At 40.6% G+C, this 13,841-nt stretch overlaps 1 protein-coding gene across 1 annotated transcript in view; it reads right to left on the reverse strand.

The window, feature by feature from the left end:
- Window positions 1-9,246: 9,246 nt before the first annotated feature.
- The window catches only part of TNFRSF21 (TNF receptor superfamily member 21), a 69,110-nt gene continuing 64,515 nt past the window's right edge, over window positions 9,247-13,841 (reverse strand). The window contains exons 5-6 of the mRNA XM_072733630.1: window positions 11,976-12,204; window positions 9,247-10,697 (exon numbers count right to left, since the gene is read on the reverse strand). Of these exons, the coding sequence (XP_072589731.1) occupies window positions 10,468-10,697; window positions 11,976-12,204 (459 nt within the window). The 3' untranslated portion in view covers window positions 9,247-10,467. The remainder of the gene's footprint in view (window positions 10,698-11,975; window positions 12,205-13,841) is intronic.

Below are 13,841 nucleotides of genomic sequence, written 5' to 3' on the forward strand. Positions count from 1 at the left end.
GAGTTCATAGCTTTTTCCAAATGCATTGGCCTATAGAGTTTTCTTCTGTGGAACATTCTAAACATGTCACCAGGCTTAAGCTCCATGCTTTAATACTGACCTGAACAAATTTCTCTCAGACTTAACATAAATAAGCAGGGGAGTCAAGATGTCCCTAAAAATTAGAATAAAACTGGAGCCTTATCTTACACCATTCACAAAATCCTACTCAAAACAGAGTAAGACTTAAATATATGACTTGACACTATAAAACTCCTAGAAGAAAACAGAAGAAAATTAGACATTGGTCTTGGCAATGATTTCATGTCTGACACCAAAAGCACAGATACGAAAAGTAAAAATAGACAAGTGGGGGCACCTGGGTGGCTCAGTTGGTTAAGTGACTGACTCTTGATTTTGGCTCAGGTCATGATCTCAGGATCATGAGATCAAGCCCCACCTAGGGCTCTTCTCTGGGTATGGAGCTTGCCTAGGATTCTCCCCCTGCCTTCCCCCTGCTTATACTTATTCTCCTTTTTTCTTAAAAAAAAAAATCATAGAATCAGAGAGTGGAAAAGTGGTTGCCAGGGGCTGGGAGTAGCGAGAAAATTGGGAGTCACTAATCAAGGGGCATAAATTTTAATTAAGCAAAATTAATAAGTTCTAGAGATCTACTGAATACATTGCACCTGTGGTAAATGATACTGTACTGTACACTTAAAAGTTTGTCATGAACTGCATTAAACTAAAAAGCTTCTACACAGCAAAGGAAACAGTCAACAGTGAAAAGACAACAAATAGGATGGGGGAAAATATTTGCAAACTATTTACCTCGTAAGAAGTTAGTTTCCAAAATATATAAAGAACTCCTACAACCTGGTAGCAAAAATACCCTTAAATAGACTAAAGACATGAATAGACATTTCTCCAAAGAGAACATACAAATGGCCAAGAGTTCTATAAAAAGATGCTCATTGTCACCAATCATCAGAGAAGCGCAAATCAAAACCACAGTGAGATGCCACCTCAAACCTGTTAGGATGGTTATTATCGAAAAGTTGAAAGAGCTAAATATTGACTAGACCTATTGTGCTATTGTGATGATCAGTTTGCATATATATAAATATCAAATCATTATGTTGCACACCTGAAACTAACATAATGTAAGTCAATTATACCTCAGTTTTTAAAAAAGGCAAAAGATATCATGTTGTTGAGGATGTGGAGTAAAGGGAATTTTTATACAGTATTACTAAGAACATAAATTAGTTATAGCTTTTATGGAAAACGGTATGGTTATTCCTCAAGAAATAAAAAATAGAATGACTATATGATCCAGCAATCCCACCTCTGGGAATTTATCAAAAAAATAAGTGAAATAAAAAAAAATAAGTGAAATCAGGATTTTTTTAAAGATTTTTTTTTATTTATTCATGAGAAACACACAGAGAGAGGCAGAGAAGCAGGCCCCATGTAGCGAGCCCAACATGGGACTTGATCCCGGGTCTCCAGGATCAGGCCCTGGGCCGAAGGCAACACTAAACTGCTGAGCCACCCAGGCATCCCTGAAATTAGGATCTTGAAGAGATACTAGTACCATCATGCTCACTGCAACCCTATTCACAATAGCCAAAACGTGGAAACATTAAATTTCTACTGAGAGATGGATAAGGAAAATCTGGTATATACGTACAATGGAATATTATTTAGACTTTGAAAAGGAAAGGATTTCTGCCATGTGTGACAACATGGATGAACCTTGAGGACATGATGCCTAAGTGAGATAAGCCAGTCACAGAATGACACTGTATGACTTCACTTATGTGAGGGATCTAAAATACTCAAATTCAGAATCAGAGAGTGGAAAAGTGGTTGCCAGGGGCTGGGAGTAGCGAGAAAATTGGGAGTTACTAATCAAGGGGCATAAATTTTAATTAAGCAAAATTAATAAGTTCTAGAGATCTACTGAATACGTTGCACCTATGGTAAATGACACTGTACTGTACACTTAAAAATTTGTCATGAGGGTCAATCTCGTGTTTAAGCAACCAACAAATAAAATTTTTAAAAGAATGAAATTATGGCAATTAGATAGAATGAACATCTGAAACGTAGCAGTTTTTTACTTTAAATTCTTATCTGAGGGATCCCTGGGTGGCGCAGCGGTTTGGCGCCTGCCTTTGGCCCGGGGTGTGATCCTGGAGACCCTGGATCGAGTCCCACGTCAGGCTCCCAGTGCATGCAGCCTGCTTCTCCCTCTGCCTGTCTCTGCCTCTCTCTCTCTCTGTGTGTTACTATCAAAAAAAAAAAAAATTAAAAAAAAAAATTTTAGGGATCCCTGGGTGGCGCAGCGGTTTGGCGCCTGCCTTTGACCCGGGGCGCGATCCCGGAGACCCGGAATCGAATCCCATGTCGGGCTCCCAGTGCATGGGGCCTGCTTCTCCCTCTGCCTATGTCTCTGCCTCTCTCTCTCTCTCTCTCTCTCTCTCTCTATGACTATCATAAATAAATAATAATAATAAATTTTAAAAAAATAATAAATTCTTATCTGCATGTTTCCATAACTATAAATTCAGATTTGTACTACTATACATGTACTAGAATGACTAAAATAAAAATACTAAAAATATTGAGGACTAGCAAGGATGCAGAACTATTGGATCTCTTACATATCATTCTGGGAATACACAATGGACCCACCACTGTGAAAACAGTTTACTGTTTCATCAGATTACTAATAAAGCTAAAAATACACTTCACATTTTATCTAACAATCCTACACCTGAGTATTTATCCTAAGGAAATGAAATTTGTTTCTACATAAAGCCTGTACACAAATGGTCCTAGCAGTTTTATTTGTAATCTCCAAAAAACGGAAATACTCCAAATGTTTTCCAATGCATGAATGGTTAAATGCACCAAGGTACATCCCTACCATGGATTACTACTCAGCAGTGAAAAAGAACAAAGTCTTCATAGGTGTAACCATTGGGTTAGATGGCAATGGAATTATACTGTGAAAATAAGTCAGTCTCAGATTTTATCCTGCACGGTTCCATTTATATATCTTTTTAAATGACAAACTGGTGGTGGAAAACAGGCATCAAGGGTCAGAGTGGAGGGGGAAGATGTCAGCAGGAGGAAGTCTCTTTGTGCTGATAAAGCAGTCCTTGGGGCACCTGAGTGGCTCAGTAGGTTAAGCATCCAACTGTTGATTTTTTAAAAATATTTATTTATTCATGGTAGACAGAGAGAGAGAGAGGCAGACAACACAAGGCAGAGGGAGAAGCAGGCTCCATGCAGGGAGCCCGAGTTGGGACTCGATCCCGGGTCTCCAGGATCACGCCCTGGGCTGAAGGCGGCGCCAAACCGCTGAGCCACCCAGGGATCCCCCAACTGTTGATTTTGACTCAGGTCATGATCTCAGGGTTGAGAGATCCAACCGTGAGACAGGTTCTGTGCTGGCAGAGCCTGCTTAAGATTGTCTTCCTTTCACCCTCCCTCTAGCTCTGCTCCCGTCCCACATAGTCTCTCAAATAAATAAATAAATAAATAAATCTTTTTTTAAGAAGCAGTTCTGTATTCTGATTATGTAGAGGTTTCATGAATCCACATATGTGATAAAACAACAGAGTATAATGAACACATCAGAAAAAAATCCCAAAACTAAAGTGCATGTAACACTGGTGTGAATGCAGTAGCCTATAGCTTAGTTAATAATATTGTGTGAATGTCAATTTCCTGGTTTGAGTAATACTATGGCTATTAAAGATGTCATCCTGGGGAAGCTAGGCAAAGGGTGGATAGGAACTCCCTATACTACTTTGGAATTTCTTGTGTATCTTAAATTATTTCAAAGTAATAAAAAAGAAAAGAAAAAGAAAAAAATTAACGAGAAAGCCATAAAAGAAAGAAGAAAGAAAGAAAGAAGAAAGAAAGAAAGAAAGAAAGAAAGAAAGAAAGAAAGAAAGAAAAAAAAAAATTCAGCTTCAACTGAGTCCAGAGGAGAGGCTCTAGAAGGGCAGGCACCTTATTTGTTATTTAGGACTTTGCCTGACTCACTCAGTTCTATAATAGTCTCACACCAGCTGTGTGAGGTGGGGGAAGTCACAATCTATCTGTGCATCAGTTTCCCCAACAGCAGGAGGGAAATTCTAACAGTTCCTGCATCTTAAGATACAGGTTAAGATTAGAATTGATTATACCAAGTGCTTTGGATACTTTATGGGAGGAGGTGGAATTCCATGAAGGTACACACACATTTTGTCTTTTGAATATGTGGTAAGTGCACAACAGTCACATGACTGGGCCTCATGTCTCATCCTCATGGTTGGCCAATGTATAAACAATATGAACTCCTTGCTTGAATAATAATGTCTAGACCACCTCTGTTTTCCTTCTGGATTGCTTCCCCTTTTCAAACTCATTCCTTTGAAACGTATAGAACTACCACTGTCAGCCCTCTGCTTTTGGTGCAGTTTTCTTTGAAATTAAGACTTCCACTAAAGAACTTCATGATATTTTCCCTTAATTCCTATCAGGTTTCTGACTCTCCTAATACTCTTTGTATTTACAGCAATTCGTTTAGATAGATTGGATTATAACGTCCATACGTTTGTTTCCTTTCTGACATGTGAACTTGAGGTCAAGGCCTGCATGCTTTCCTTCATTTATTCCACATACAGTAACTGAGTACCTACCACGTCCCCGGCACTGTTCTAAATGCTGAGGATAGAGCAGTGAATAGACAAATGCCCTGATATCAATGGTGGTTACTGTCTTGCATGGAATTCTTCTTTGCATTCTTAGATTCTGGCATAGTGCCTGTCCCATGCTTGGTGCTTAAATGTTTTGTGGATGGATGAGTGGAGTGATAAAATAAGCATTTCTGTTGGTGGGTACCCTATATTTAAACAAAATGAGCCAAAATCTAGTGAAAAATAGACTATCCCAATTTCTAAAGAGAATGAGAAAAGGCTGTCATAGGACTATTGGAAATGAGCTACCTTTTTGCCTCTTCTACCTCCCTCATGAGATTTCCAGTTTGGTGTCTTGCTATGCATAAAACAATAGGTAAGTGAAAACAAGATACCAGTGCAGAACAGAGGTGTCTCCTCTGGAGAGATGAAGAACCACCCAAAGACTCTTAAATCATGACCTTTTTCCTCCTCAAGATAGTAATTACAAATGATTCCTATATTGAGAAGTAGAAAAAAGATTGGCCAGAAAATCGCTGTGATGTTCCATGTCTTTAAATTTCTAAGTTTGAAGTCTCTCCATTTAAATTTTTGCATTAATTAAGTCAGCTTTAGAGCCAAGTCCAGAAAAAGAATCTAAAATCACAGAGGTTGTGGTCGGTGGTGAGTAGAGCAGGATGTTGTCTCCCTTTGCAGATTTACAAAAATGCCCCTTACAAAACTATGACATTTTAAATCTGGTTCATGGAACTCACCTTGGTCTTTATGGGTATACATTCCCTGGATGCCTTAGAAATACTCTAAAAATAATTTTTATTCATAATTTTAAAAATTCTAGCATACACACACATGGTGCAAAACTCAAAAGGCTCCAAAGAACAAATCATGAAAAAAACATGTCCTTCGTTTCCTCTTCCTGTCTCCTGGACAGGCTGTCTCTCTCCCTGGAGGTATCCATTGCCATGTTTTTTATATATCCTTGTAAGGCATTCTATGAATACCTGTATTTTGGAAATAATGAAGACTCTGGCATCCAACATGCTTCACATATTCAACTACTTGAAGTCAAATAGGGTAAAACCTGTTTTGGATCTCTAATTCAAATAATTCTTGTTCAAATCACTAACTTTATTTTCTACTTACTTTCAAGAAAAGAGGCAAAATAAGGATCTTGGAACAGTGAAAGAGTGCTGGCAGGGACTAAGGTAACTGGGCTCTGCCATTATGTAGCAAAAATGAGCTTAAATTCCCACCTGAAAACCATAAGATTTCTCGATAATGTCCAAGTTTCCTTACAAAGGTAAAAGCCAAAATTCTGCTAAACAAGAGATTAATCACATCTCCTTTTCTCAAATCTAGGGTTAAGATAGTTACCTAAGGCATCTACAGTTACAGGACTGTACAATGAGATTAATGCTATCAGAGCCTAGAACAATCTAAGATTCTATGACATAGTGCAGTTAATGACTCATCAGATCTTACTTTATTTTTTGAAAATTGGCAAACTTCAATCAAGTATATATAGACACACAAATCAGAATAACATCACATCCCAAATGTTCTTGAGTAATCATAGCTTATACATTATGCTCAAAGCCACGAAGAATTGATTAGTTGCGTCAATTGTTCATCTATGCAATTAAGCTTTAAAATGTTTCCAATCCATGCTTGGTAGTGTATCAGTTCTTAACAGGTACATAGAATTTTACAGTAGGGATATGGGTCCTAAAGCAAGTCTGTAGAGTTGAGTAGGACTACATATGGCAAAATCACAATTGCAGATTTCCAGGTTAACTCCCTGTTAAGATTCATCTATAAGATCCAGGGTGAGGATCGAGAAGCACTCTCTTCAGAAACTCTTAAACCAGTGGCCATCCAAGCTGGCTACACATCGGCATCTCCTGGAGAGCTTTAAAAAATGCTCATGCCTGGGTCCCAGGCCCTTAGACTCTGGTATAACTGGTATGGAGGTCAGCCTGGGTACTCAATTTCCCAAAGTTCCCCTGCTGATTTCAATAAGCAACCAGGATCAAGAACCACCAGGATCAAGGCCAGGACTGCCCGACTCTGGAAATCTCTCCAGATTGTCCAAAATTATTTATTTCTCTCATTTGGAATTGGTGTAATCCTGTCCCATATTAGCACTACTCTGCATAAAACCAAGGCACAGTCGCAGGCAACTCAGGGTGATCTAGAGACCAGTAGCACCCACATCACCTAGGTACCCACCCTCCTTAAGAACTGAAACAATCTGCATTTTAATAAGATCCCCAAGTGTTTCGTTTGCTCATTAAAGTTTAAGGAGCATAGCAAAGTGGCCTCAAATTAGACATAGTAACAAACTCCCACATGTTGTGGCAGGCCAGAGTGGCAAGGATCTTGAGCATTTAGCCCAAAATGAGTTTCCAGGAAAAAAAAAAAAGGGTATGAGGTGCTGGTTCTCTACTTCATTGCAAATTTTCTGAATCAAACTCTCTGGGAAGTCGCCTTTATAACAGACTGCTCATTCCCATGTGATTATTTTCATGTAAAGTTGAGAATCACTGAAGCATGTCCAACTTTTCCCCAGAGTAGAAGTCATTTTCTCCTTTGAAAAGCAGTCTGATCTAATTGTTTAAAAGCTCATCTGCATTTAACCTAAATTGGCCTAGAGCAAACAGTATTACTCTCTAAAGAAAAATAAATTGTCTCTTCCTTAGCCTTGGAAATAATAAGATAGTCTTCCCTCCACCCAAATGATCTTTGTCGTCAGGTTTAGATTTCCCAATTGCTCCTGATTCTGTTTCGTACCCTTCTGGTTATCCTTCCAACCCCCACATCAGGAACCTTCTAGTTCTGCCTAGCCCTCAAAGTAAGGCAGCTCAAACCAGAGAAAACCTCCAAAGTGAAACACATAACATATAAATCAGACTCTAACCCAAACATTATATATATATATATATTTAATAATGCAGCTTGGGGTTGCTTTTTTTGGAGGGGGTAGGCTACGTATTATGTTTATTCAATATTAAGCTTCTGTTTAACCACCACTATGTCCCTTTCCCTTGGATCATCCGGAGATGCTACCCCATTCCTATGCTTTCACCTTTATTTACTAAACATAAGTATAAGGCTTTACATCTAAGCCAAATAAATTTCATCCCTGTGATCTCTGTGTCCACTGCTTCAGCCCAACAAAGGAATTCTGGTTATCAGTCCTGAGTAAACAGTCTTGGATTCAGATCCAATCTGACCTCTACAACTTTTTTTTTTTTAATTTTTATTTATTTATGATAGTCACACAGAGAGAGAGAGAGAGGCAGAGACATAGGCAGAGGGAGAAGCAGGCTCCATGCACCGGGAGTCCGACGTGGGATTCGATCCTGGGTCTCCAGGATCGCGCCCCGGGGCAAAGGCAGGCGCTAAACTGCTGCGCCACCCAGGGATCCCTGACCTCTACAACTTTTGTTGTAGACCCTTAAACAAGTTCCTTAGGCTTTATAAGCCTATTCTTCATCTATAGAATGGGTACAATAATAGTACCTAACTTATAAGATAGTTCTGAGGTTTCACTGAAATAATGTAAAAATCGCTTTGCAAAGTATAAAGCCGCATAACTGGTTAAGAAAATAATAATCCCCAAGCTATGAATAACTTACAACCATAAGTTACAACCATAACTCTGATTTATTCGTTTTCAACTCCCCCCAAAATAAGTGGCATAAGTCTTAAAATCTGAAAAACACACTCTGTGTCCTCCCCTACTATCTCTGACTCATTCTAGTTTGCTTTTCTTCTGCGAAGAGTTTCTGTCTTCTGTTGACAAAAGAGGAAGGGAAACCTGGCCTGAGAACCATAAAAACAAATGCCAGAATGGTTCTCTAGAAACTAGCCACATGGAAGTGGATGAAAGCAGAAAACCCCTTTAATATCCACTCCCATGGGAGTCAAAGTGTTCAGACAGGCCATCTACTTCCAGTTTCTCACTGAAAGAGGAACTCAAAACTGCTGATGCCCTGGCCATTGGAATTTTATAGAGCCAGCGTACCCAAGCTAAGGGGGGTATGTGATCAAATACAAAATACAACATAATGTAAAACAATACATATGATGTGATGTAATATGTCCCATCAACATAAGACTTTATCTTGCCCTATTGCCACGAAAGCCCCTTAAAGTTACTCAGAGGGAATGAAATTTCACATCAAAGCCTATAAACTGGTATAGACCCCCCACAAGTAGTCAACTTCTTAAATGGAAATGAGTAAGAATAGACTCCAGGGTCTGGTCATCATTTCCACCTCTCTACCTCCAAATCTTCATTTCTTAAAATAGGGACAGTCTCCAAAACAGGAGCCTCAGATTTACCCCCAAAAGACCAGGAAATCCTTTATCATCTTTAACACTTGACCATCCTTCCCTGTGAATCTCCAGATACTCCTCCAGACACAAAGCTTTGTTAATTTGCATGATTTACAGATCAGAAATGCTGAGATTTTTAGAATACACACATTTTTTCCAAAATACTAATCAAAGAGTTATAACTTGAGCGTATACCAGGCAAGTAGGAAATACACTCAAACTACTCAAGTAACAAACACCTAATATTTATTAATAAATTAGTACACTTGAAGGCATTTTTCTCATATCAATCCCTCACCATGACCCACAAATCCCACCCACACAAAGGGAGTCCACACCACCTTTGCATTCGAGTCTGCCAACTGAGCATTAGAGAGAGAGCAGGCTTATAAATGGGAGCAGAGTTGCAAATATATCAGACAAGAGTCCTTACAGCTGCAGCCATTTTTAATTAAAATGATTGAATGATGAAGGAGACCCACCAAGACCAAGGCCTTGAGGTGGATTGGACCTACGGACTACTTATATATAAAAAACAAGACATTGTTTAAAGCAAAGCTGGGCAAATTCCCTATGGAAAAAGGTGCCACTGGCACTCAGTTGGGACTTTCCAAAGTGCAGCAGTATGTTCCAGAACAGCTCAATTCCTAAAAGATGAAGTTCAAGTTCTTTGGTGGCCCAGTTGTCAAGCCACTTAAGTAGCAAGTTCTGATGGCTTGAGGATTTCATGTCTCCAGCCCAGAGCATATTAGCAGAAGAGAAGCACAAGGAATCAGGCATTCTACACGGTGCTCAAGTGAAAACCATACAATCAGCAACAGTGTGGTCAAGTTTCAGCCATGAATATGAACTATACAAGGCATATTAAAAAGAGAACTCAAAATCTAATTGCATTACAGTAATTCAATGGGGTATTACATTTCTTCAAATCTTAAGAAAATTTGTAAATTACAAACAATAATAAAAATAGTAATAATTAAAAAAAAAGGAGATGTGGATGTCGAGACATGAAGACTGCTGATAGAATTCACAAGATGCCATTATACTTTTAAGAAGTTAAAAGCCTCACAATCCAGTGTGCAGGGAAAAGCTACACTGCATTTGTGGTATATTAAGTGAATTTAAAGTGCACAGAACAATTTTGAAAACACATAAGAAGTCAAAACAAAGAAAATATGGAACCTAAAAAACTTTAGTGGTGGGCATTTTTCAACAGTTAACACCTTGAGAAGGCTCATAAACTATCTTCCTAGAAGGGTTAAAAAAAGAAAAAAGAACCCAAAACACTGGCCATATACTCTATTAAACACACATACACACACACATGCACACACACACACACGCACGCACACACATCCCCCCAAAAACCAGAAAAATAAAAGCAAAACAAATGAAAAACCACCCTGCCACTAAATGGAGTAATTTCCAGAGTGCGGTATCCCTCGTTGTTCTACAGTAGGTCGGGAAGATGGCTATATACAGAGTCCAAGAGGGTCTGACTGGCTTCCTGGCTCTTGACTCCAATAATCTCAAATAGCCGGTCCAGCTTGTCCTCAGCCTGAGGAATCTCTTCAATCACCCGCAGCTCCTCAGGATTCAGAATGTGGAGCATGTCATCAAAAATAGGCTGCAAGTCACAGGGGTCCAGGCGTACCTGCCGCAACACTGTGTCCTTCTTTTCTGCAGGGAGGAGAGGGGAGAGAAGGGGACAGAGGTAAAGGGGCCGCACTGGGGAAAGCCAGGAGAGTTAGGAGGCACAGCTCCCCTCTCCCTAGGCTGTCCACACCCCCCACCCCCACCCTCAAGGTGAGTAAGGGAACCTCTGGCGCATTTTCAACAAGAGGGAGTTTTTATTTGCACTGCACTTAAGATAACAAACAAGATTTGGCTAATAGAGATCAAAGAACCACTCGAATGGGTTGCTGATTGTCATTAGCATGACTTTTGCCTTGACTTAAAAAGACATCTAGATTCTTCCCCAACTTGGGAGAATGCTGAAATGCTTACAGAAACGTAAAAATCTAAAACAAAACAAAACAAACAGAAAAGCATTCTCCCCATCTGTCCTGTGTTACTAAACAAAGACATCAGTCCACCTTTCCCCTCAAACACTCCAAGCCAATGTAATCTGCTGATCTGACTTTCTAATTACACTGCCCTTGTTTAAAACTAAACTGCCAAGAGCAAAAGCACAGGACTAAGAAAATACTGCTTCCTGGGTCATACCCTTCAGTGAGGTGAGGGACAATAACTTTGATCACTATTATAAATAGCTTTCTCTAAAATATAACACATAACATAAAATACAAACTAAAGTATAAATCTTTCATACAAATATAAAATAGACAAAGATAGATAGGCAAAGTATGGAAAATAGGACATATTTTATAAGCACAGACTATAACATAACCTAAAACATCACTCTTTCACTGAAGTATAACTGGAATTACCCAAACTGGGAAATTTCGAGCAAAAATCTGTCATCAATATAGAGCGCATGCTAATCCCTCCCCTGCTATTCAAAACTGCAAGTGGCAAATTATTTACCAAACACGGCAATCCACAACGTTTAAAACATTGCTATTTGCAACAATTCTTAACAGACTGAATTTTAATTTGAGTCACTGAAACCTACACTTCTGACTCTCAAGATAGGTTAGACTTTAAATCCTTGGATTCTCTAAACCTGGTAAATAATTTTCAAAATAAACCTGCCAGACTACATTTTATCAGACCTTCCCCGAAACTCCCACGATAGCATCATGAGGATGGAGGGTGACCCGTGCAGGTCCCGGCCAGATCATCACAGCTAAAGCCCTTGCTGCGTCTCCCAGGCCTGGGGGCCAGGAGAAGTCTTCCCGGGCAGGCCGCCCGCCTGACCCAAACCCCAGGGCTCCTCCGGGGACGCCTAAAGAATGCATATCCTCGTGGGCGGCCTGCCAGGCCTGCCAGCCCTACCTTTGGTAATAAAGGAGCCCGTCCTGCTCAGCGCCGACGAGCCGCTGGATGTGGAGTCACAGCGAAGCAGGGGCTCGGACTCATCCACGAAGAAGCCCTTGTTCTTATCCAGCGGGGAAGGCTCCACCGTCAGCAGAGCGGAATTCTCCAGTTTCGTGTTGGGGCTGGGGATGGGGCTCGGGCTAAGGGGGCTGGGGCTCATCGGGAGAGCCAGTTTGTCAGTTTCCAGCTGGGGGAGGAAGCAAACAATGTTTTTTTCTTAGCTACTTCAAAAATTATAGAGGAAAAAAAATGAAATCGGGACCCCTTCTCGGGTGCCCTTTTTTGTCCCACGTAATGGTTTATGTATAGATTCGGCCGTTTTGACAGGCCGTAGCTTACGTTATTGCTAGGCACACACATACACATTTTTTAAAGCCTTCAAAAATCTACGTGGGGCTATGCGAAAGCGTTAGAAATGCGGAAGCATATACACCAAGCTGTTACCTCACAGGACTAAAACTGGACAAGGGAGTGAAGGGGAAGATCTCCAACTCAAAATATAATTTGATAGGGGCACCTGGTGGCTCAGTCAGCTCAGCGGCTGCCTTTGGCTCAGGTCATGATCCTGGGGGGTCCTGCGGCAGGCTCTCCACTGAGCCGGGCTCTGCTTCTCCTTCTGCCCCTCCCCCTGCCCGTGGTCTCTCTTACTTCTCTCTGTCTCTCAAATAAATAATAAAATCTTAAAATATATATATATACATATATATATATGTATATATATATATATTTCAATAGAGCTGGAAAAGGTCTTAGATAGCATCTAGTACATTCCCCTCTGCGTGGGTTGAATTATGTTCCCAAAATTCTTATGTTGAAGTCCTAACTTTCGTAACTTTCTGTGTCCCAGAATGCAACTCTATGTGGAGATAGGACCAACTAAGTAGCTTTAAAAAGTGGTGATTAAAGAATAGCTGAGCCCTACTCCAATCCAATATGATTGATGTCCTTATGAGAAGCCATTAGGACACAGACACACACAGTGGGAAGACCAGATAAAGCCACAGGGTAAAGGCTAGCATCTTCTACAAGCCAAGGAGAGAAGCCTCATGACACCTTTATCTCAAACTTCTAGCCTCCAGAATTGTGACAAAATAAGCTTCTGTTGTTTCACCTTCCAGTCTGTAGTACTTCATTGCGGTAGCCCTAGCAAACTAATACACCCTCTCTTTACAAGTAAGGAAACTGAGGTCTGGAGAAATGCTGAGACTCCCTTAATTATAGGCTCCCGCCCAGTAAGGGGCAGAACCAGACCCTAGGCAACCTGACTCCCATTTGAAAGCAGCTCGGGAGGACGCCAGAGGCAAAAGCAGCCAGAAGGAGAAAGGAAGGACCACCCCCCTGGAGTCAGTGTAGTACAGCTCCTGTGGATTTAACGGAGACAGAGAACCTGGCATTCTGGAGGAGAGAGTCACAAAGACAATAACAAGAAAGTAAACAAACGAGATGGTTTCAGAGGGAGATGGTGAGCTCCATGACCACTGGTCACTTTGTGGAGAATGGATTTGGATGGGGAGGGGTCGAAAAACAAAACAGACCACTTGGGAAGCTGTTACCGTGGCCAGGTGAGATGAAATCGGGGCTTGCACCCGGGTGTGCAGTGGGGAAATGATAGAAGATATCATCCCATTTGACAGGTGAGGTGACTAAGGCCCAGAGAGGACACACAGCCATTGGGAGGCCAGTGCTCAACACGGGTCAGCTTGATACCTCTACTTGGCTTGTCATCTAACATTATGCTTTAGAACTCTGGCAGGCACTTGTCACATCTACTAGTCCATGGACCTTAAGCTTTTTATTGGCTCTTCCAGCATGAAAGGTACCTGG

Source organism: Vulpes vulpes, chromosome 1, assembly GCF_048418805.1.
Source record: "Vulpes vulpes isolate BD-2025 chromosome 1, VulVul3, whole genome shotgun sequence".
Lineage (NCBI taxonomy): Eukaryota > Metazoa > Chordata > Mammalia > Carnivora > Canidae > Vulpes > Vulpes vulpes.